Source organism: Vanacampus margaritifer, chromosome 4 (genome assembly GCF_051991255.1).
Source record: "Vanacampus margaritifer isolate UIUO_Vmar chromosome 4, RoL_Vmar_1.0, whole genome shotgun sequence".
NCBI classification, from domain to species: domain Eukaryota; kingdom Metazoa; phylum Chordata; class Actinopteri; order Syngnathiformes; family Syngnathidae; genus Vanacampus; species Vanacampus margaritifer.
The window spans coordinates 5,021,744-5,047,046 of NC_135435.1; the positions used below are offsets into that span (position 1 = coordinate 5,021,744).

The 25,303-nt window shown below is 41.1% G+C and overlaps 1 protein-coding gene across 6 annotated transcripts in view; it reads left to right on the forward strand.

Moving 5' to 3' along the window:
- Positions 1-25,303, forward strand: part of herc1 (HECT and RLD domain containing E3 ubiquitin protein ligase family member 1) — an 88,852-nt gene that overhangs the window by 20,486 nt on the left and 43,063 nt on the right. For all 6 annotated transcript variants that reach the window (XM_077562886.1, XM_077562885.1, XM_077562890.1 and 3 more), the window contains exons 16-35: positions 4,277-4,409; positions 5,118-5,309; positions 5,963-6,187; positions 6,276-6,449; positions 6,855-6,969; positions 7,044-7,164; positions 7,336-7,507; positions 8,407-8,749; positions 9,414-9,534; positions 10,406-10,457; positions 16,349-16,620; positions 18,065-18,280; positions 18,405-18,525; positions 21,349-21,586; positions 21,672-21,844; positions 23,173-23,328; positions 23,407-23,513; positions 23,795-23,905; positions 23,989-24,159; positions 24,697-24,936. In XM_077562886.1, coding sequence (XP_077419012.1) covers positions 4,277-4,409; positions 5,118-5,309; positions 5,963-6,187; positions 6,276-6,449; positions 6,855-6,969; positions 7,044-7,164; positions 7,336-7,507; positions 8,407-8,749; positions 9,414-9,534; positions 10,406-10,457; positions 16,349-16,620; positions 18,065-18,280; positions 18,405-18,525; positions 21,349-21,586; positions 21,672-21,844; positions 23,173-23,328; positions 23,407-23,513; positions 23,795-23,905; positions 23,989-24,159; positions 24,697-24,936 — 3,453 coding nt within the window. The remainder of the gene's footprint in view (positions 1-4,276; positions 4,410-5,117; positions 5,310-5,962; positions 6,188-6,275; positions 6,450-6,854; positions 6,970-7,043; positions 7,165-7,335; positions 7,508-8,406; positions 8,750-9,413; positions 9,535-10,405; positions 10,458-16,348; positions 16,621-18,064; positions 18,281-18,404; positions 18,526-21,348; positions 21,587-21,671; positions 21,845-23,172; positions 23,329-23,406; positions 23,514-23,794; positions 23,906-23,988; positions 24,160-24,696; positions 24,937-25,303) is intronic.

Genomic DNA, 25,303 nt, shown 5'->3' on the forward strand with positions numbered 1-25,303 from the left:
AGACAGCGCATGCGCATACATGCAGCCTTGCCATTCTGTTTAAACTGTTTTCCTGCGCGTTGATCGATTATCAATCGGCATAAACCACCCCTCTTGTTCGGAATAAGATCTTGATCGGAGTGGGCTTAATCGGGTCAGAATATTCCGAATGGGGTGTGTACATTAAGCTTTTAATCCGAATAAATGTGTCCATTTAAAAGTAGCCAGTGAGGGATTGTTGATTGTTCCTGTCACTACTGAATTATTTTACAATTGATTATCCTAACGAGCCATTAAATGATCAAGCAAAAGATAAAAATCATGTAGCGTCTGGCTGTCAACACATTTTTGCACATCATTTCAAATCGGATTTATGTTTAATAAAGATATTGTAAAGGAACACTATAGTTACTTATTTAATAGTAAAAATTTCCATATGGATAATTTGCACAAAAACTGGGTTGGAGATCCAGCCAATGAACAATGCATCAGTGCCCGCGTGCCCCAAAGTGCACATCTCAGGTGGCTGCTTGCACCCGGTTTACTAGCTGGAGCCATGGACGTGCGTTGTGCTGAGGTACCAAAAATGAACCAAAAATCCTAGCTATATTTCAATTTTGACCTTAATTGAAACATTTAGTTGTTTTCAAATATTTGATATGCTTTAATCAATTTCAAACTGTTAAAGAATATGATAGCAAGAAAACAAAACAATACAGTATTTAATTGACCATTTGCAAATCACGCCCCCAAACACCCACAGCTCCGACATGTGGCTCAAAGCTCTAATGGAGGTCCATTGTAAAATCCATCCACAAAACTTTTGTCAGCTTCAAAAAATTTAGGCCAAACAAAGTTCCAACCAGCTGTGGACCTCCAACAAGCAAAATAGTGAAGTGATGTGCACATAGATTGTGTAAATTAGACATGAGGAATCCACAAAGTGGAGCAATGTCTTCAATGGATTACACAGTGTGGACGGCCTCACCTCCATCTAAATGTCTCTAAGAAAAACAAGTATTTCTACGTTTAATCCAAGGTAAGACTATAATGGGCTAGACTAAAACTAACTAGCAACCGAACGAGTTTTTAACTCTGCTGTCAAATTCACTTTAGCTCTAGAGGAATGATCATCCACAAAATTGGACATCAGTTACGATTATATAATATTGTATATTATCAGGATATCATTAACATCAGCCAGTCATCACCTCATTCGGCGAATTCACTGCGAGTTTATGACGCAACGTCTCGTAAAAACACACTGATTATCCTGATCATTGTTATTAAAGGTCTCATATTATTCAACTTTTTAACATACTAAAAAAAGTTCTCAAATGTGTAAAAGACATGTCTGTGACATGCTTTCGTCAAAATTGATTTTGGATCTAATATTTCTCCTGTCCCTAAATCAGCCAAAAAACGCTCTGTTCAAAACAGCCTGTTTTAGGTGTGTGTCACTTTTATGTAAATAGCTGCACCAGGCCACGCCTAGGCCATACCCTTCTCTCTCTCGAGGGGGCAGGGATTTCGGTCATGGTAGCCATGTGCTAATGTTGTGAATGGAACCGACTGGCCATGGAAGCAGAAGAAAAGAAAAATACAGACATGTCTTTTACACATTTGAGAACTATTTTAATAACAATTCTAACCCTAACCCTATGTGGAAAAACTGGCAAAACGTTTTACCATAAGAAAGAGTAGCAAAACGTTACTACAGAGACTATGTTGTAGCGTTAGTTTGTGATTGTTTAGGCAATGGTTATTTTACTGTAATCTGCAAATCTCCCGTGAATATTATTTTGCCGTGAATGTCTCAGATTTGCCGTGAATACTTGTAGACATTTACAAGCGGTTATGAACAACACAAATATGCACATTTAGGCCACTGCACGGTCGTAAAGTGCAAGCCGTCTTGTCAAGACCACAGCATCACAAAGTCATGCCAACTAGGTGGCGAGTTGCCAGTCATGGCAAATTAACCACCGCGGATTGTATCTTGACAAAACAATACACAACCGCTTCCTATAATCCAACCACCGTCTGCTTTATCATATCTAACCTCTTGTAACCAAACAACCGCCACACGACAAATGTAGCTCCCACTTTAGGCACTAAAAATACAACAGTAATATGGTAGAAGGTGCTCATCTCTTATTAGAAACGATAGGATGGAAGGCTAAATCAACTATGTTAAACTTACCTCTTTCCCGTTTGCAGTCATATCACACTGTTGGGACCGATCCGTTATGTTTAAACGTGTTGCAAATCCAGCTCTGAACAGGCTTTCACTAGCAAAACAGTACTTTGAGAAATGATGTCGGTACACGTTCTTCAAAACTAAAATTAATCCACTGTCTTCTCAAAGACTTGGGATGAAGGAAGCAACCACTTTTTCGTGATCATTGTTTCCCCTCTCCACGGAGCAATTGCGAGCAGAAAAAGAGAAAGAAAGAAGCAGCCAGCTTCTCAAATTTCAGTGGGTGTGACAAACATTTACCATAGGTGGTGCCACTAACCTGAGGGGGCTGGATGGAGTGCATTTCCGTGTCTTATTGACGTCACCATGTCATGGAATTTTAATCTGCCCCTTTGAAGCACACATTTTAGAAAGGAGGAGAATGCTAAAGAAGTCACGGACGGACTTTTTTCATACCTGGTTGGATTGTAAACAAGCCGGGGATGCATATTATTAATAGAAAACCCCACTAAAGTGCATTTTCATACTATGGGACCTTTAATGTTAGCTTGGTAAATTGACGTCCTAGTAGGTAGTTTACACTGGGTCTCATACTGGGAGCTCTGTCATTTTTCATTGATTTATACAACGTGAACATACCATTGTAGCAGCCACTTTAAACTTATTTTGTTTTCATCTTTCACGTAGCATTTTGTTACCTCAGACAGCATGTCCCCGGATGGAATCACTGCTACCTTTGACAAAGGGAACAAGAGTTAAAATCCCAGTCTCGAACAATAACGTTTTAGTGGTTTTGCTAGATCCCAATTCCCAGTCACTACCTGTACAAAACCCCGATAAAAAATAGTGTGATGCATCAGGAAGTGAATCCGGTGTAAAAACTATGCCAAACATGTCATAACAGTAGTGACACCTGAGGCGACATTCCCCTCACAATGACTCAGTGATTGCAGTCATATTTCCACCAATTGAGGGTGCTAATAGATTGTGAAAAGGTCATTAGTTGTTTACATACTGCAAGGTCTGTATCGCCTCTCCTACCAATTTACGCTGAGGCAGTTGTCTTTCAGATAAGCTTGAAGCCCGAGATGCCAATGGGACAGTAATCCATCTTTGCACTAAAGTGAATAATGGACATTGGCTTATTATTTTTGAATCACTCTTTCTTCACTTGACTAAGAAGTTCTGGAGAAGTCTCCCATTCATTTGATCGTTAATGCTCGCAGTATTATACTAACAGTCAAGTCAAGTTTATTTATATACTGTATATATATATATATATTTATTTCACATTACACAAACACAATATTAATCAGAATACCATGTTAAAACTTGTTGGGGTGCATGGAACATATTATAAAGAACATATTTAGGTTCCCCTTTAATGGATACCAGAAAGATCGCAACACGGCCGGGGAGCCCATTTCTGCCAGATGCAGAAAAATGTCTTTCCTCTCCAACATAATCTTATATTGCCCTAGCCGCCCCCACATTAGGGCTCAGCATCACTAAAACAATGTATTTGGTATTAATTTCCCTATGTGTGACTCTGTGGTCTTAACTGGTTTCAACTGGTAAGTAAGGGTGCAGATAGGACGTTGCATAACTAGGAGAAAGGTCATAGTGATACCTAGCTCAAGTCAACAATCTACTTTTGTGCCTAAGAGGCCTAATCTAACGTGATGATGACTGTCTTCATCTCTTGCCCCTGTTTGCGGCTATGTGTGTGTAATTTCAACCCCTGTCCCTTCTGCTCAGCCAGGAAGAGAAAAAAATAAGTGTCTCAGTTATTACAGATAGTTTTAGCTGTTTTTGAAACTGACTTCTTAAACCCCTGCTATACCTTCAACACGGTAATGGAGCCGTGCCTAGTTTTAGGAGAGTGAGTGAGTGAATGAGCGTGCCTGTGTTTGGATGTCATCAATTAATCCTAGTTGACTTCACTATTATGATATTAGCGCCGACTACAAAAATTCTCGTCAACCCCTACTGTATACAGATTGTGGCTTTTTTGTCTGTAAGCTCATTTAAATAGTGCTCCTGACAGCTGGTGCCATAAATACATCACTAACGCTATATGCATTCTGTTTTCTCCAGAACTCCAGCAGTGTTGCCCTGCTCCATAAGCATTTGCAACTCCTTCTACCTCACGCCACAGATATCTTCGCCCGTTCGGCCACTTTGATTAAAGAGAGTTCATGGAATGGCAGCGTACGCGAGAAGCTACAAGGTATGAATGAGTAATCAGTCACTTTAACAATAAAGTTAAAGTATATTTGTATTGCGCCCTCCTTCCTATTTTCCGTGCACAAAGCTTTTTTCTTCTGTACATTCATCATGGAATACTGCTACAGTATTTCTAAAGGCAGTTAATGCCTCTATTTCAAAGTATTTACATTTTTCATATTGGTTTGTTTATGTGTACTTAAACCAGTAAAGTATCGTCACTGCTATGTGAAAAACACTTATGTCCATTTTTGCAATTTTTTGCGTTTTTGGGATGTCTGCGTTCAGTTTCACCCCCCCCCCCCCCCCCCAAAGTAAAAAAATAAATACAATAAAAAAAAGACAAAATGGACTTCAATTGGGTGTCTGCATTTGGTTTCATTCCAAAAATGTAAAAAATGACAAAATACACAAAACAGCGACTGTATGATATTCATTATTATCATATTTCATTATTCATGAATCAGTATGACATTGGCAAACCAAGTTTAATTTGGTCTGTTGACCATTATCACCGATATTTCACAAACCTATATCTCAAGAGTTGTCCTACAAACTAACCATTATCTTTACTTTTTTATAGTGCTTCATGTTTCTGCAGTTTCATAACAATTCTATCAGTAGGATTTTTATTAAAACAGCCAATCATTTTGAGACCTCCAGAAATGTTCTATGGGTGTTCATGGTTTCAATACGTCTCTGTCATTTCCAGATGTGATCTTTGTGTCAGCGGCAGGCAGTATGCTGTGTCAGATCACCAACTCATTGCTGCTTCTTCCTGTGTCTGTGGCGAGGCCTTTGCTAAGCTACCTCCTTGACTTGTTCCCTCCGCTGGACCGGCTAAACAGGCTGTTGCCTGCTGCCTTCCCTCTGGAGGACCAGGAGCTGCAATGGCCTCTTCATGGTGCGGATTTTAATAACTTCATCGTTTCATATGATCAAGTCTAGATTGTAACGTGTGGTAGGCCTAAAGCTTAGGTATACAATGCAGTAGTCCTGAGGGTGGGGGGGAGCGATGTCCTAAGTGATCAACGGAATAATCAATAGGCTCATTGATTCTGAATATTTGTTAGTGATAGCCCTAGTGTCCACCATTTCACACAAAAACACCATCTTCCTCCACTCCCACCAAGCTCACCAATCAGCGTGCTACTTAGTTTGTCAGCCCTCAGTGGCCGTGGCACACCCTTGAATTGCAAGATGTTCAAGTTTATATTGGCGTTGTGGTGACGTCAAAAGGCACATCTAATGGGAGAGGGGCTGGCGGAATTATTTCAGAATGCAAACGTCAATAAACCAACTAGTGGGAAAAGCCTCCCTGTTACTTCCTAGTAGGCTGCTACACAAGCACTTCCAAATATAGGCAAGTCTGTATCAGGATGCTGTCGTCCTCACATGCTGCCTCGCAGTACGAATTACGCAGTATGAAAGTCCCTTAAGTTGTGGTCATGTTCGCCAACAAAGGACGGGCATCAATGTTGAAGAAATATATAGACATTAAGAGAGTTTTGTGTAACTTTTCAGTTCAAGACAATCTTGCCTATTCCAACTTCCTAGGTATGTCAGACTTCGCAGAGCCAGGTTCAGGAATGTCTCTTCCCCCGCCAGCGTTGTCCTGGGTGTGGCTTGTTGACTTGGAGAGGACGGTAGCCTTGCTGGTAGGTCGGTGTCTTGGTGGGATGCTGCAAGGCGCCCCTGCCTCTCTGGAGGAGCAGGATACTGGTTACTGGCTCAGAACCCCTCTTTTCAGCAATGGCTTGGAAATGGACGTCCCACAGCTGGGTAAAGAGAATTCATATTTACTTTTACATAACTTTTTTTGACTTGTCATTCACTTTACTTGCATTTACTTTTTGTTTTGTTCTTTAAGACGCTTGTATCAGCTCATTACTGGAGGCTGCCCTGTCGGATAATGAAGAGCAGAAGCCTATTGACTGCACAGTGCATCCTAGCTTAAGTATCCTGGTAGATTTGGCTTTAGGCTCCTCCAAAGAACCTGCCAACAGTCTCTGGATCAGCATGCAAGACTATGCCATCAGCAAAGGTCTGTCTGAGACTAGGCACATCTTCACCTTCCTAAAGCAATGGCCGATGTAACCCAACCCCCCTTAAATCTTAAGATATTTTCCACGTCTACTAAAATCGCTAACATCCTTATGCAATTATGCAATTCTACCACTTAAATGAAATTTTTAGTAAATTTATTCATTATTTGTTTTTTTTGTTTGTTTTTTTGGGGGGGAGGGGGGATTATATGAAATTGTTAGTAAATGTATTCATTATTTGTTATGATATATAGAGATAATGCAGGGATCACAAGTTGCCCGCAAGCCTATATTAGTCTGAAAAAAGTGGTATTGAACATCCCTAGAATTAGACTATAACTACAAGGAAATGTCCTGAAAAGTCGTATGATAGTGTCCTGACTAAGTTGTGCATTATTTTTCAGATTGGGACAACGCCTCACTGAGTAATGAGTCCCTATTAGATACTGTGTCCAGATTTGTTTTATCAGCCTTGTTGAAGCACACTGGGTTGCTCAAACAAGCACATGTGGAGGGAAGGTAATAAATAACATTGTTTAACTATAGACTTTTTTTTTTGATAGTCAAATTCTCCCATTTTGTTTTTCCTATAGAGACCAGCCATCTAAGTCGTTGGCAGAAATCTATCGTAATGTTTATATGGTGCGAAATCGCCTGCTTGCATGTAAGAATATGGACTTCATTCAGACACGATCTTCATCCCGGGAGAGGAGAGTAAGTCACACGAGTGTTTTGTGTGTATTTCATTGGTATAAGGGGCTCTGAAATTGCATGTTTCATAATTCTCAGCTACCTCAGGCTTACACAAAATAGTGTTTTCTTGTAGACTGAGTTATTCTATTAAAAACATTGAAAAGTAACATGTTACATTGTCTATTTGTTAAGATCTCAGACAATCAGGACTCTCTAGACATGGATCCGCAAGAACATTCATTTACCCGTACAATTGATGAGGAGGCTGAATTGGAAGAGAGAGCTGACCGTGAGAGAGATGAGAGCCATCAGGAGCAAGATGATGAAGAAGATGACCGGGAACATGAAGTCATGACAGCTGGAAGTCAGTACACCCCACATTTGTAATTATATTAAAACGCAATACGAAGTCATGAATTTGTTATCTTGTGATGTGTCACCATATGATATAAAGTATGATAATTTCCATATCTTGTAAACATGACAAGCTTCTAGTACACACCTGGGAAAAGTTCAGCCCCTTGAGCCACGTCAGACCTTGTTCACCGTCTCTAACCGGCCCTCGCATCTTTGTGAAGACAAAATAAAACTCAAAATATGTGGCCCACTATTTTGAAAGCTTTGCTTTTATTTTTCTTTGCATACGTATGGATGATACAAGCGAGAAAGCCAAGGCCATTAGTCGTCCTCATTTTGACTACATTGCTGCATGCTAGAGAGAGGAGGGCTATTTGGATTCATCCTGATAATAATTTGGAATGAGTGGTTGCTGGTCATAATGTTAACTTTTGTTATAAAAATATAAAAGATTTAGTGTGTTGTATGACAGTATTTCTCTGCTGAGCTTACAGTTCTGTGCCTCGGTGGTTTATCTCCAGCCCCCTCCCATTACCCAGAAACATGCATGATAAATTAAGTAAACAAAATTATACCTGAGTGTCCAGGGTGTTTTAAAAGCTTGGCATTGCTTTGTTGCTTTGACGTTTGAAGTTGATTTCATGTCTTCAAGTCATGACTAACCACAAGGTACTTTATGTGATTGTTAGCATAATGCATATAATCCTGTTTATGCGGCTGTTTCATCCGGTAATGAGAAACTCCTACACATATGAGGTTAGATAACCACCTTTCTTGTTGATCACACAATTGGACTAGATTGTTCATGCATTTGCACATGCGTTTATTCTAAATGTGAGTAATCTTAATGTATTATATGCATGCTGCTTTTCCACTAACCTAGATTTATGTGCATGTCTCACACAGAAATCTTTCAATGTTTCCTCTCAGCACGAGAGGTAGCACGTAGTCGAGACAGAGAGAGGGCTGCCAGCGTGGGCCTTGGCTCCAGCTTGGTTTCCAGGAGCGGAGGAACAGGAACTAATGGAGGAGGAGAGGAGGATGCAATTCCGTCACAAGAGGGAAGAAGGGGCAGTACGATTCTCCCTGAAGGCCAGGACTTGTACACAGCAGCTTGTAACTCTGTGATTCACCGGTGTGCCCTGCTAATATTGGGGGTTAGCCCTGTATTGGGTGAACTGACCAAGCAGAACCAAGAAGAGGGACAAACTGCTGTTGGAACACAAGACTGTCTAAGCTTCATGACCAGGTTAGATACAGTCGGATGGGTAGAATAATGAAAGCAAGTATCACTGACAAAACACCAAAATTCCAAAGCAATTAATCACCAAATGAGACCATAACCTCAAATATAAAATCAAACAATTGTAGTGAGCGCTAAACTCTTAATACTAGGAACGTACTGTATAGTGCCTAAAAAGTGATGACTGCTTAGCTCAGCATATAAGAGCTGTTTAAAGTTGAGAACAAATCTAACAATTACACTTTTGAGTGTGATATGGTTGAAAATAAGTAGAATTCTGATTGGTAAAGAGGTGACAAGCATCAAATATAGGTACTGCACTTTCAGAGAAGATACAGTTGTATTCATGTTTTAAATTCAATTTCCAAAATTTCAGCATACTGTTTTTATCACAATTTACTGTTTGAATTTTGTTCCTGCTTTTAAAGAGCATGGTTCCTGTAAGAAAATCTGCCAAATAACCCTTTGAAAAGAGCAAAAGAAACACTAGAGAAACTTGCCACAAACATACATTACACTAATTGGACTTAACTACTAGCTATCATGATCATCAGATATCCTTTGAACCAAAACCAAGTTTAAAACCTGTAGCAGTCTTTAACATCCAGTAAAATGGTGCTGTTGTTGTCTTTAAAAATGATATATGGTATAGCTCTGTTTGTATTTGCAGGAGTGAGAGTCTGAGTGCAGAGAGCCGCTCAGTGCAAAGCAGTCCTAGCTACAGGCTGATGAAATCAAGGAGCGAGTCTGACCTCTCCCAGCCTGAATCTGATGAAGAGGGATATAATTTGGTACATCATACTGTGTTATACATAGATAATGTGCACAATAGTATCATATTGCTGTTCTTTTTTTTTTCCTTAGAGCTCAGTATTGTTCATTCGATTTGACATCATCATTGCTCTCCTTTAAAAAAAAAATAAAAATTTCCCTCATTTTTTTCTTATTTTTTTTTCTTATATTTTTTTTAAATATATATACATATATATATATATACATATACACACACATATATATATATATATATATATATATATATATACATACTTTTTTTTTTTGTATGTGTATGTGTGTGCGTGCGTGCGTGCGTGTATTCATCAGTTCACCTAAAGCCCATTAAAAAAAAATCCCATACTAATAATATAATATAATAATAAATTGCCAAATGCAGAAACATCAATGTAAGTTATCACGATGTAGTGGCTCTCGCTAACAGTATTAATATTGCTGTTCTTAACCTTAATCTATTGTGTTCGTGTGCAAATTACTGTAACTTTAAACTATTTAATATAGTGTAGGGTTTAAAACGCACAACCATTAATTAATTAATTATAATTCAGTTACTGGTTTGGTCCGTAATCGTTGTTTTCAAATTGAAAGTAGATGTTTGCAATTATTTTCATTTGTCTGTTTAACATGGAGGAATACAGAAATCTGAGAATATTTACTGCTGAACGGCTAAATTCACAATCTTGGAAACCCGAGTGAGTCAGGCTTATTTAAGATAATAATATTTCAGAAGATTTGGACAATTTTAAATTAAATAAAGGCGCTAAATAAATATCAATTCAAATTATGTATCAATTAATTTGATAATAGATTAGTTGTCGAATAATCAATAAATCTTTGCACCTCTAATACAATGTATTTTTTTTCTTTCAGAGTGGAAGGAGAAATGTTGACCTGGACTTGGCGTTTTCTCACAAAAAGAGAGGTATAAATAAGTCTTTCATGTAAAAGTCTATTATACTCAACACCTGTTTTTTTTCTTTGTTTGCTTGCTAACAAAACTTAACTGCTCAATTTTACCAAACAGTCTCAGATAGCATTCAGCCAAGAGTCAGCATCCAATATGATGTTTTCTAGGCATTGATCCACTCTTATGTCTGCCGCTGGTCTAACTTAGTTACCAGTTTACTTCTGAACAATCCATACTAAATGGGGAGCATAAAAATGGCAACATTTGATACAAGAATGACTTGGAAAAGGAAAAAAAACTTTGTAAAAGAATCTAATGTTGCAAGCTAGCATTATGTATCCCAAGTTACTTTTGTCTCTCTTTTGATCCCTGCGTGGATAGTTTATTTGCTACTTTTGGGGCAGTTGAGCCCCAGGCACAAGAGGAGCCACAAGCACGTAAACGATGGCATGTTTCTTCTTCTAATTAGCTTGACTCCATCTCTGTGATGCACCTCCCATTCATTTAACATTTTCGATTATAGACTTGTAATAATTTCAGTATTAGTTGTAAAATGGGTGGCATGGCTCTGGTGGTAGAATGGTCATCTTACAACCTGAAGGTTGTGGGTTCAATCCTGTGCTTTTGGAACCATGTCAAAGTTTCCATGAGGAAGATACTAAACCCAGTTGATACTGATGCTGGACCATCATTAGGTGAATGAGAAGACAGTGTTTTTGCACTTTTTGCGTTCATTATACAAGTGATAGACCAGAACACATAGTCCAGGTGTGTGACATTTGAGATGTGACCCAAAACTGAGCTTGTGCAAAACCATTTAAGAATGATATATGCTTAAATTCAAACCTTCCTGCAGTGTGCTATCCTATGAATAAATGATTTGAATATACTGTAGTTCACTCAGCCCTTCATTCGCATGAGATTGTTGAATGTTGGGGTATACTCATCATATTGGAGCGGTTGGTTCAGGGACCCCAAACACTGAGCACTCAAGTAGAATTTTGTTTTATTTATTTATTATTTTTGCAAGTGGAGCTTACACAGCTTCACTCTCTTCATACAAAAATATTCAGTTGAAAAACTGGGTACAAATTACCAATTTATATGTAGAAAATTACCTCTGAATGGTGAAGGTTTAGTGTGAACACATGTTTTCAAAGGAATTTTGAACATGTCCAAAATTTCTTTGAAAACATTTGCTGACCCTCGCAAAGCCTTCGTCGCTCAGTGAGTTCGTCCGTCCGTCCGTCTTATTCCGCTTATCCGGGGTCGGGTCGCGGGGGCAGCAGCTTTAGCAGGGAAGCCCAGACTTCCCTCTCCCCAGCCACTTCAGCCAGCTCATCCGACGGGACCCCAAGGCGTTCCCAGGACAGCCGAGAGACATAGTCTCTCCAGCTTGTCCTGGGTCGTCCCCGGGGCCTCCTGCCGGTAGGACATGCCCGGAACACCTCCCCAGGGAGGCGTCCAGGAGGCATCCGAACCAGATGCCCGAGCCACCTCAACTGGTTCCTCTCAACGTGGAGGAGCAGCGACTCAACGCTGAGTCCCTCTCGGATTACCGAGCTTCTCACCCTATCTCTAAGGGAGAGCCCGGCTACCCTGCGGAGGAAACTCATTTCGGCCGCTTGTATCCGGGATCTTGTTCTTTCGACCCACAGCTCGTGACCATAGGTGAGGGTAGGAACGTAGATCGACCGGTAAATCGAGAGCTTTGCCTTTCGGCTCAGCTCCTTCTTCACCACAACGGACCGATACAGCGTCCGCATCACTGCAGACGCTGCACCGATCCGCCTGTCGATCTCCCGCTCTAACCTACCCTCACTCGTGAACAAGACCCCAAGATACTTGAACTCCTCCACTTGGGGCAGGACCTCCTCCCCGACCCGGAGAGGGCACTCCACCCTTTTCCGACTGAGGACCATGGTCTCGGATTTGGAGGTGCTGATCCTTATCCCAACCGCTTCACACTCGGCTGCGAACCGCTCCAGTGAGAGCTGGAGGTCACGGCTTGAAGAAGCCAACAGCACCATATCATCTGCAAAAAGCAGAGATGCAATGCTGAGGCCACCAAACCGGACCCCCTCAACGCCTCGGCTACGCCTAGAAATTCTGTCCATAAAAGTTATGAACAGAATCGGTGACAAAGGGCAACCTTGGCGGAGTCCAACCCTCACCGGAAACAAATTCGACTTACTGCCGGCAATGCGGACCAGACTCTGACATCGGTCGTACAGGGACCGAATGGCCCGTATCAGGGGGCTCGGTAACCCATACTCCCGAAGCACCCCCCACAGAACTCCCCGAGGTACACGGTCAAACGCCTTCTCCAAGTCCACAAAGCACATGTGGACTGGTTGGGCGAATTCCCACGCACCCTCGAGGATCCTGCTGAGGGTGTAGAGCTGGTCCACTGTTCCACGGCCGGGACGAAAACCACACTGCTCCTCCTGGATCCGAGATTCGACCTCCCGACGGACCCTCCTCTCCAGCACCCCTGAATAGACCTTACCTGGGAGGCTGAGGAGTGTGATCCCTCTAAAGTTGGAACCTACCCTCCGGTCCCCCTTCTTAAAAAGGGGAACCACCACCCCGGTCTGCCAATCCAGAGGCACCGTCCCCGATGTCCACGCGATGCTGCAGAGACGTGTCAACCACGACAGCCCCACAACATCCAGAGCCTTCAGGAACTCCGGGCGGATCTCATCCACCCCCGAGGCCCTGCCACCGAGAAGCTTTCCAACCACCTCGGCGACTTCGACCCCAGAGATAGGGGAGCCCACCTCAGAGTCCCCAGACCCTGCTTCCTCAAAGGAAGGCGTGTTGGTGGAATTGAGGAGGTCTTCGAAGTACTCTCCCCACCGGTTCACGACGTCCCGAGTCGAGGTCAACAGAACTCCGTCTCCACTATACACAGTGTTAACGGTGCACTGCTTTCCTCTCCTGAGACGCCGGATGGTGGACCAGAATTTCCTCGAAGCCGTCCGGAAGTCGTTTTCCATGGCCTCACCGAACTCCTCCCATGCCCGAGTTTTTGCCTCAGCGACCGCCAAAGCCGCATTCCGCTTGGCCAGCCGGTACCCGTCAGCAGCCTCCGGAGTCCCACAGGCCAAAAAGGCCCGATAGGACTCCTTCTTCGTTCGAGGATTGCCGCCACGACAGGCACCAACCACCTTACGGCCACAGCTCCGATCGGCCGCCTCAACAATTGAAGCGCGGAACATGGTCCACTCGGACTCAATGTCCCCCGCCTCCCCCGGGACAATGGAGAAGCTCTGCCGGAGATGGGCGTTGAAACTCTTTCTGACAGGGGATTTTGCCAGACGTTCCCAGCAGACCCTCACAGTACGTTTGGGCCTGCCTGGTCGGACCGGCATCTTACCCCGCCATCGGAGCCAACACACCACCAGGTGGTGATCAGTTAACAGCTCCGCCCCTCTCTTAACCCGAGTGTCCAACACATACGGCCGCAAGTCCGATGACACGACTACAAAGTCGATCATCGAACTACGGCCTAGGGTGTCCTGGTGCCAGGTGCACATATGGACACTCTTGTGCTTGAACATGGTGTTTGTTATGGACAGTCCATGGCGAGCACAGAAGTCCAATAACAAAACACCACTCGGGTTTCGATCGGGGGGGCCATTCCTCCCAATCACGCCCCTCCAGGTCTCACTGTCATTACCCACGTGAGCGTTGAAGTCCCCCAGTAGAACGAGGGAGTCTCCAAGGGGTGCGCTCTCCAGCACACCCTCCAAGGACTCCAGAAAGGGTGGGTACTCTGAGCTGCTGTTCGGTGCATAAGCACAAACAACAGTCATGACCCGTCCCCCCACCCGAAGGCGGAGGGAGGCTACCCTCTCATTCACCGGGGTAAACCCCAACGTACAGGCGGCTAGCTGGGGGGCAATGAGTATGCCCACACCTGCTCTGCGCCTCTCACCGTGGGCAAGTCCAGAGTGGAAGAGGGTCCAGCCCCTCTCGAGAGGATTGGTACCAGAACCCAAGCCGTGTGTGGAGGTGAGTCCGACTACATCTAGTCGGAACTTCTCAGCCTCGCACACCAGCTCGAGCTCCTTCCCTGTCAGAGAGGTGACATTCCATGTCCCCAGAGCTAGCTTCAGTAGCCGGGGTCAGACCGCCAAGGCCCCCGCCTTTGGCTGCCACCCAACTCACTGCGCACCCGACCCCTTTGGCCCCTTCCACCGGTGGTGAGCCCATGGGAAGGCTCAGTGAGTTACGAGCTTAAATCTTTCACCTCGTTACAGCTGTAACACTGTCTGTTATGGATATTAAAAATAATATAAAATCATGGATCGCATTGCTGAAACAAGTTGAAAACAAGCAAAAATACTGGATAATTGTGCTCTACCGCATTTGACTTGTGTTTGTTTGGCATTCTTCTGCTGGTGGCTCCGGTGATGTGATGCATCACTGCTCATCCGGATCTTAGCCAAATGCTGCTTGAGGCTAAGCCATGATCACCAGGTGTTACTAAATTAATATCAGCGGTGAGGAATAAAGGCAACAACACAAAGTGAAGTTTCATGGCCAGATTTGTCCAAAATGTGCAGCAACTTTATAAGGGTTTGAAAAAGGGATGGATGGGTGGATGGATAAATGCTATGATATTGCACTGTGTAGTTACGTTCATGCTTGTTGCTTAATACTACTACTACTTGTTGGGATACAAACTGCTATGGCTTGTAGAAGTATAGCTAATGGCGAGTGATGTTTTTAATAATTTGTATTTCGACCCTTGAAAATATTTCTTCACAGAAAAATGGCCGGGGGGGGATTACAACTCACCATTATGCCAAAATGTCCCTTCTTGAAATAATGGGAGACGATGACATTAATAACAAATGTTACTTATTTTATTTTATTTTGCTCACTGTCATTGCAAAGAAATCCTGCTTCATAAAGGGAGGATTTTGGAAATGGAAGCAAAGTAGTCATTGTGTTTTTTCTTTTTTGCAGTCTTAAAGGCTTCATTGCTATATTTACAAGACTGGCACCACAACTGCAAGGGGGAGTTTGCACTGTTAAAACAGCTTGCAAGGTGTAAATCAAGTCACTAAGGCTGCGTCCTCAAATCCAATTATCGATTTATTTATTGTTATTCAATTTTTTTCCCTAATATACAATCAATTAAAGACCAAAAATAGGTAATACATGTACCTGTCAAGCAGAGATATTGCAAGGGATGGGCAAATATTTAATTTTTCAGAGTTGAGATATTCCACGACCACCATAGTTTCAACAAAGCTCCTGAAGTCCAAGATCACAGGTCAGCATGAGACTGCGGTGGGTGTACTTGCTATGAGTGTGCCCGCAAGTGTGCAGCAACACCTTGTCAGTCACGCCTGACCCTGATTGGTTATTTTTCCTGGGGCACTGTTTCAAACTCAAATTACAGGTAGAAGCTCTCCTAAAACGTACGTTGGTTTGATTGATTGTTTTTTTAACTAATTTTTACTGACCTGTGTGCCAAATGACATAAGAGACAAGGTGTTTGACACAGACATAGGCAGTTGAGGCTGATTTTCAAAAATAACATTTCCTTTTGGACTTTGATTAGCAATTAAATATTTAAGCAAGTGTCACACAGACCAGTACCAGTCCGCAGCTCGGTGGATGGTGACAGCTGCTGTATAGCATTCCATAGCATTCTGACCTCTGTGGTTATTAGAAATTCAGTACACCCATTATAAGTCATTTTGGCTGATGATGGCATGTGCAGGCATGAACAACGGGATTTTGGGTGTATGCCAAACTTTTTTCTGTGGAATAATAATGCTTCGCACTGAATGATATGTGCTTATAACAACATAAGTCATCCATCAAGCAAATGATATATATTTTAGTTTTACCTTCTGAAAGCATTTTTCTTCTCTTCATATCTTTAGGTTTATTTCATACCTCTCCAAACTCACTGGCTGAGTCTTGGTTTCGTGCAAAACTGAGTCGTCAGCGTAGTTACAGCTCCGCATGCTCATATGAAGAATCAGACCTGGACCTAAATCGCTCTCTTGGTATTCATGCTCTTATTGACAACATGATCAGCTTCATCAATGGTGACGTCGGCCTCACTTCAGCCTTTAAAGAACCGGAAGAAAGCATGTCAACCAGTCCACAGGCCACTATCCTGGCCATGGAACAGCAACAAAGCAGGGCAGAGGTGAGAGATTGGCATATTGTATTTGTGAAATGCTGCAACACCACATTACACAACATCTACAGAGATACAAACAAAATTGTTGTTTATAGTGTCCAGAAGGGCTGAACGGTTACAGTTTATCGTTTTCTGAGCAAAATTGTAATTTCAGATAATGTGATGATCAAGGTTTTGTTTTTTGACAGTGCTCCTGATTGACCCAGAATATGTTGTTACAACTATCTCCCATAGCGTTGCACCAAATACCGTACTGTGAATTTTAGCCAAAAGTGACACAATAATTTCCCTACATATATAAATTACCAATACAAACATCGGTTACAGTCATATTTTGATTTTCAGATTTGTGTTAAACACGAGAAGATCAGATAAAGGCTAGTTTTCTGTTTTTTAATTGCAGTTTGAATGTGAACGAGTCATCTACTGTTTTTTGTTTCAAAAGGAGACAGCAACATTGGCACGGGACCTTTCCACATTTGAATGTTTGGAACCTGTGTGTCTTAATATCTTGAAAACTGCATGATGTTTGTCTCAAAAATGAATACACGCACCTGCTAATCCACAAAGCCCTTTCAATAATTCACAAGCAGAATTGAATTAATATTTACTTTTACTATACAAAAACTTGTAAATTGCGGGTATATTTGTGGATCTGAAAACATAGGAATTACAGATGATCTGAAAAACACGTGAAAAATCTCTGATATATTTGTAGATCTGGAAAAACGCGACAATATCATGGAGATATTTGTGTGAATAATGTTCAGATAAATCTCTCCCCATATTGGTCCACATATCAATGCACCCTTACAGAATATAATGTTGTGCTATTGTCTGTTTAAAAAGAAATATGGTGTACACATATGCACACATGCATATCTATACGTATATCAGGGATGTGATTTTTCCGCTAATTCGCGGAATTACGCTTTTTTTTTTATCCCCCCCCCCAAAAAAAATCCGATTTTTTAATTATTATTTTTTTTATTATTATTTTTTTTTAGTTGTTCATTGTGTATGCACATGACTCCGACAGATAACATCTTCTGCTATAACAAAGACATTTGTGGTATGCTCTAATATGAGTTACTTTTCATTTGGTCATGATACAATTATTTGTTCATGAAATTTGAACTCTTCAACATTATTTATGTGTTAACTTAGTAATCACATTAGTTAGATATGATGATATTCTCAGTGATAGTTTTTAAAAGCAAAGGCAGTCCAATGTTTTTGAATGTGACTGATTTTGAGTTGACTAAAACTGCCATTTTATATGGGATAGTTCAATATACATTGAAAATTTGGACCTAGCTGGGTGCCAGCGGCCCCCAGACCCCTGGCTAAATTTTCAGATAATTTCACTTTGGTCAAATCACATCCCTGGTATATACACACATCACCCTTTCTGTGAACTCTTTCCTAATGTATTTTTTTGTGTCTGCAGTTAAGGTTAGAAGCTCTCCATCAAATTGTGGTATTGATTGCTGGTATGGAGGAGAAGGGTTGTGTGCCAGCGAACACAGATCGCCCATGCAGTGCCTTTCAGTCCTGCTCCCTACTCACCTCTGTCAGGCTGCAGTTCCTGGCTGGTTGTTTTGGCTTGGGCACTATTGGCAATGGAGGGCTGAAGCGAGAGAGTGTGCAGCTCCACCATTATCAGGTTTGAGATTTGGCAATCTGATTGGGATTGGGGGAAGGTGGTTTGGTTTTGGTGATCTTTGTTGTATAACATAGTAAACCATTCTGAATTGACCTTATTAAAACTTGCCTTCCGTTCATTTCAGGATGGGGTAAAGACAGCTAAGAGAAGCCTCCAGTTGGAAATCCAGACTGCAGTTCATAAGATTTACCAACAACTATCTGTAACTCTGGAGCGAGCCTTACAGGCAAACAAACACCACATAGGTAAGATCCAAAAAAGGAATGGGAAACTCTGAGCCTGCAAGCATGCATCCACACAGTGCCGCCGCTACTCCTTTGCATGCCCTAAGCTTAAAAGTGTGATGTGCCCCCAAATTCTATTATTCTTTTTTTTTTTCGTGGGGTGGGGGGCATTTCTCATTTAACGATAATAGTTTGCATGGGTAAAGACCCAAACCCAACCTTTTGTTACGCCACGGACAGGTTCAAACAAATTAATTCTCAATTCACACGGGTTGGGGTGATGAAAAAATAACACAATTGATTGCTAAACTCTATGCTCAACATCAGCTGCTGGCTATGTTTAGTGTCTATGTCTGATTGCATTGTCCCTGTTAAATAAACTAATAAAATGAAAATGAAATTACCATCAAAAAGTCACGTCAACTAGGGTGGCGAGTTGCCGGTTACGGCAAAATAATCACCGCAGATTGTATCTTGGCAAAACAATACGCAACCGCTTCAGTATTATCCAACCACCGTTTGCTTTATCATATCTGACCTCTTGTTACCAAACAACCTCCACACGACAAATGTAGCTCCCACTTTAGGTACTAAAAATACACTGGTAATATGGCTAGAAAGGAAGGCTAAATCCAAATAAAATTTTTAATTTACATCTTTCACATTTGCAATCGTGTCACACACCGCTAGGACCGATGCATTATGTTTGCAAATTCAGCTCTGAACAGGCTTTTCATGAACAAAACATTCATTCGGAAAATGCTGTCGGTGCACGTACTTCAAAAATAAAATTAATCCACTGTCTTCTCAAAAACTTGGACGAAGAAAGCAACCACTTGTTCCTGACCGTTGCTTCCCCATTGTTCTCCATGGAGCGGGGAAAAAAAAGGAGCAGTCATCTTCTTGAATTTCTGTGGGTGTGACAAGCCTTTACCAGAGGCAGTGCCACTAACCTGAGGGGGCTGGGTCAAGTGCATTTCCGTGTCTTATTGACGTCACCATGTCATGGAATTTTAATCTGCCCCTTTTAAGCACACATTTTAGAAAGCAGGAGAAAGCTAAAGAAGTCACAAACTGACTTTTTTCATACCTGGTTGGATTGTAGACAGGCCGGGATGCATATTTTTGATAGAAAACTCAATTAAAGTGCATTTTCATACTGAGACCTTTAATTCCCAAGAAAAAAAAAAAGAAAACCTTTTCCCCCCCTTAAAATATCTTTTAGGGGTTCTGGCAGCACTTAAGTAAACCGGCGGGCAGCCAGGCTTGTTTTGTCTGTTTTGGAGGGGAACTCCCACTTTTGAATATATATTTTTTATGCAGCAAGAAAAGCAAACTCAATATATTCTTAATTAATTAATTGTAATTACCTCTCGATAATGTTCAACTATTGGACAGCGGAGCACATTTAGCGGTTTGCGTCTGACTGGTCAAATTCAGATAAAAGCATAAAATTCCATATGAAACTTATTACATGTTTTTGCGATATGCATATTGTATGGGCCAATATTGCGATATTGTTTTTTTTTTTTATATATATATTGTGCAGCCCTGGTTGGGAACTCGGTTCCTAGACGACTGACTTCGGGCTGATCTGAATCCACATTCGAGCATCTAGTGAAATTCTCCCAAGGAAAGCAAACAAGTCCCTATTGTGTCTTCTTACTTGAATGAAAAGGTGTTCCTGACCCACTGGGGAGAAGTTGACACAGCCTTGTTTTGGGAGCTGCTTGTGTTTGTGGGGGCATCCGACGACAACCATTATTTTTACACCCACTTTGTGGCAGAACTCGTTTAGTGGTGCTTGCTTGTAGTTGTCTTATACTGCCCTGTACTATAACGTGAGTAGGCCTAATATTTTTGCTGATTCTGAATCAAATGCATGTTAAAATTTTTAGAGTTGATTTTTTTTCTCCCCAAAAATCCACAAAATGAGTTCTTACACTCAATATTAGTTTACTGTTCAGCATTTTTGTGCTGCAGAGCCTTTTGCTTAGGAAAAAAAAATACAGCTGTTTGTTAATATGCTTTTTTGTTGTGCTTATTGTTAGGCTGGGTCTTTTAGCATGAAATATATTAAGATACAGATGTACATCAATTCAATAAAAAAAACAAGCACATGCCTGTATTTAGTCCTTATTTAGAATCCCATTTTGTTGCACCGCACATCTGGCTAAAAGCCTGAATCTCTTGATGTTTTGTTTTTAAAGTCAGGTGCATCTACGTGTGCACACGGTTCAATATATAAAAAAGTAAGCCCACAAGCTAGTCAAAATGAGTAAAAAAAAATGTTGGGAGAACTTTGGATAGTAGAAAATGCCAAATGATGAAACAAAACAAAAGCCTGTAACTCCCATGAAAAATACGCTGCCCTACAATAGTATGTGAAGAAAGGCTGTCAAATAAGGTGATGAACCTCTTTAAACTGCCAATCAAGCACTCAATTCCTTGCTTCCAGTTCCAACACCTTATCATCGTGAAGCGGGATTTTCTGCCATGAGGGCGGGCAAAACTAAATTAGAATAGGCTTGACGTAAGTAACACACTTTCCGGTGTCATTGGCTTGCATTGCCCCAAGATGACATCTGTTTTGAAGACAGTCAAGCACAGGTCACCCACTAATTACAACTAATCCATTCAGTGGAATGTGTTTGTTGTACTTTTAATTTGTTTCTATGCTGGTCTGTCAAAATATTGCTTTACGTGAAACTGCTCTCTGGTGCGAAAAAAAAAAAGGTTGTAGATTGCTAGGAATTTGCATGTAGAACCCAGTAAAAATTAGTTAAAAACATGGTCACCACCCAAAATTAAATGCTGTACCTTGTTTTGTTTTCTTCAACTCAGAAGCCCAGCAGCGTCTTCTGCTGGTCACTGTGTTTGCACTGAGTGTGCGCTACCAGCCAGTAGATGTCTCCTTGGCCATTTCAAGTGGGCTGCTCAATGTGTTGTCCCAGCTATGTGGCACAGACACCATGCTAGGACAGCCCCTCCAACTGCTGCACAAACAAGGCGTATCCCAGCTCAGCACTGCTCTGAAGGTTGCATCTACACGGTTGCTGCAAATATTGGCCATCAGCACTGGGTAATTTGCGGTATAAAGAAAGAACACTGCCGTGTAGGGTTGAGATGGAGGAGATTTTATTTTCAATAAACGGTTGGTTTTACAGGACGTATGCAGACAAATTGAGTCCGAAGGTTGTGCAATCATTGCTGGACCTCCTCTGCAGCCAACTGAAGAACCTTCTATCTCAGGCAGGAGTCACTGTCCTGTCTTCTGGAGAAGACCATGAAGAAACCAAACAAGAGGACTTGTCTGACTCTGAGAAGAAAGACTTAAGAGGTGACCAAATGTTTACAGTCGAAACCAGAAGTTTATAATAGATATAAAGATTACATAGGCCTGTCAAATTTAAAGCATTAACTCTGGAGATTAATGTAAATTAAATTAAACTGTTTTTAAAAAACTCAGTGTGCAGCCAAACTTGGAGGGGTCACTGGCGGGAAGATGAATAAACATGGACTATATAGGTAGTTTTACTTGCTTGATGCTTGTTTGAGAACTCTAAACTAATTTCCGCACTTTGTAGAGTCACATTCAAATAGCATATATAGTATGTATACGCCTTTGTTGTATCATCCCAGCAAAAATCCCTGCTCAAGTTACCTCCACAGGACTTTGCAAACCAATGCTGCTGGAGTGTGGTGCTGGTGAGCAGAACTATTGATACTATACTATACAGTCACATGGTAAGCTACTTTAGGAACTCTGTAGCTTCAGGTGGTGAGGCATGATCAATCTCAAGTTCTTAGGCCTATCAATACCTGCACAGTTAATAAACTTGGTTTTGTTTTGTAAAGAAAGGTTGGACACAGTCTCACTATTTAGCTTAAAGCAGATGTAGGACCCAGCCAAACCCATTACTTCCCACTCCATGGTAACCTCACTTGATGTCATAAAGCTGCAAGCAAATTGCACCAAAACATCTGTAAATATCTCTTCTAATGCCAACTTCAGCCGCTGCAAATATCACCCTGAATATTTTTGGATAAACCATAAACAAAATCATACCTTATGTTCTTGTGACCTGTAACAAATGTTGCGCACATAATTGTTTTTACATCAGAGCCCTCAGGAATAAATTGGATTGAACTGTATGTGCAGACCTGAAAATGTTTGTGGCAGTAAGGTGGCTGACAAATTTGCCTCAGCTACGGCAATTCTGTCAGCAGGAATGGGCCAAAATTCCTGACCGTTGTCAGGAGCTGATGGAAAATATCTCAAACATTTGAGATAAGTCATATAATGTGTGTGCCAAAGCCAAATATTAATGAAATGTCTGTAAACTTCTAACATTGAAGAAAGTAATGGGAATTGTGTCCAAAAAAACACTCTCATTATTCTGGCATTTAACAAATAGAAATAATTTGGCCAATCCTAATTAACCTAGCACAAGACAAGGTATGTCTGATTTGAGGTGAGATAGTGAGGAGGTTAAAAAAAAAAGAGAGAGAAAAAAAAGCATGTGGATTTTTATATGCGGGTAGTTTTATGTAAACTTCTGGTTTCAGGTATAGTCTCATTACTCTTCAAAATAATCTGTTTCAAAACCCAACCATAATAGTTTAGGTTTGGTGTAATAGCTTTTGTTGATTGATGTTGTTTTTCAGCTTTGCTACGCAAGCAACACACTGCTGAGCTACACTTGGGAGACTTTCTAGTATTCTTAAGGAGAGTAGTGTCATCCAAAGCCATCCAGTCCAAGATGGCCTCCCCAAAGTGGACTGAAGTGTTACTTAATATTGCTGCACAGAAATGCTGCTCTGGTAAGACCATTTATCATTATTGGATGGTTTTGGTATGGCCTGTGGCACTAATAAAACATAATGTACTGTCAAACGTAGGGGTCCCTCTGGTGGGAAACCTAAGAACTCGACTTTTAGCACTTCATGTTTTGGAAGCTGTCTTACCTGCATGTGAGGCCAATATGGAGGATGAACAAATGACACAGGTAAACAAGCCCCCTTGTATTTTTGAGTGACAACAGGAAACATGGAATGATTAATATCTCTATCTTAAACACTTAGTATTTTGCATATTTAATCATTCCCACAAACACCACCCTGTTAGCTCACAATTATTCTGTTAAAATTTCTTGACTTATTTTATTGAATCTTAATGTTGATTTCTTTTAAGTGTTAATTTTAGAGCTTCCCTTTTATAATTAAGGATGGATAATTGTATGCTGTAATAAAAACACACACAACTTTCTTTTATAATATTCTTTTCCAGGTTGTTGAGCGGCTATTCTCTCTGTTGTCTGACTGCATGTGGGAAGCGCCCATTGCTCAAGCCAGGCACTCAGTACAGATTAAAGAAAAAATTAATGAACTGAAACTGCAGGTTGGAAACAAAAAGCATAATTATCTCTTTACAGTGGGTCAGTGTCTTTTTATTTGTGGCACTGACATACCTTTAATTGATAGGGAGAAGCTGAAGAAGAGGAGGAAAACCTCCCTATCCAAGAAGTGTCCTTTGACCCAGAGAAGGCTCAGTGTTGTGTGGTGGAAAATGGACAAGGGCTGACACATGGCAGTGGGGGTAAAGGCTATGGCTTGGCTTCCAGTGGAATCTCTTCTGGTTGCTACCAGTGGAAGGTACAATGCTATCATTTTCCCTCATTTCTATGAATATGAAGTGCAAAGAAATGTATTTGATCACCACCTAATATTAAAATGTGCTTTTACGTTCTATTAAATGGTGGGTAGCTAAATTGAGCATGTTCTATCAAGAGTACGGCATTTGTGACTAAAACACATCCACCCTTCCTATTACAATATTTGTGTGTTTTTGCTATTTACAAAAAGGCACACAGAAATGCTCATTTGGGCCACCCATATTAGTAACAAGATCGGAACTGCTTCTGGGTTCTGGTGCATTTAGTACGTAAAGGTGAATTAAGTTTCAAATTCTGCCTAATAAAGCCACAATAATATACATTTTGAATGGCTCAGGAGATCAACCTAAAACGTCATCATGGTACCTTATGTGTTTGCTAGTTTGTGGCTAAATACTAGATAAACTGCAGCCAGTTAGGTTTTTGATTTTGCAAGTGAATGTTTTACATTAATCAAAGCAGCATTTGTTTTATTATTAGGTGCCTCTCAATTGATTGTTGTTTTTCCCCTCTGTAGTTTTACATTGTGAAGGAGAATCGGGGCAATGAGGGCACATGTGTTGGAGTATCGCGATGGCCTGTGCATGACTTCAACCACCGCACCACATCAGATATGTGGTTATATCGAGCATACAGTGGAAACCTCTATCACAATGGGGAACAAACTCTGACTCTTAGCAGCTTTACCCAGGGAGACTTCATCACTTGTGTTCTTGATATGGAGGCTAGAACCATCTCGTTTGGGAAGAATGGAGAGGTAAGAGGTGGGGGGTTGTTTTGGCATTAAACACAAATGTTTACAAGTGTCATGCTTACCTTTAAAGTAATTTAACTACGGTAAGCATTGCTCATCAAAATGTATCAGTTAGGCACAGGTTAGGATACTATAATATTTATTAGGGATGCACCGAAATGGAAATTTTTTGCCGAAACCGAAAATGAAAAATGCTTGGCCAAAAAACGAAACGCTGAAAAATAATTATGCTTATTCATTGCATTTATTATAATTAATTAATTTATAATGATATTATAAAATATTTATTTAGCACTAACATTTCAACAAAGCCCAATACAAATTGAAATGCGCCAACACCGCAGACATGTTGGCTTATAGTACAGTAAAC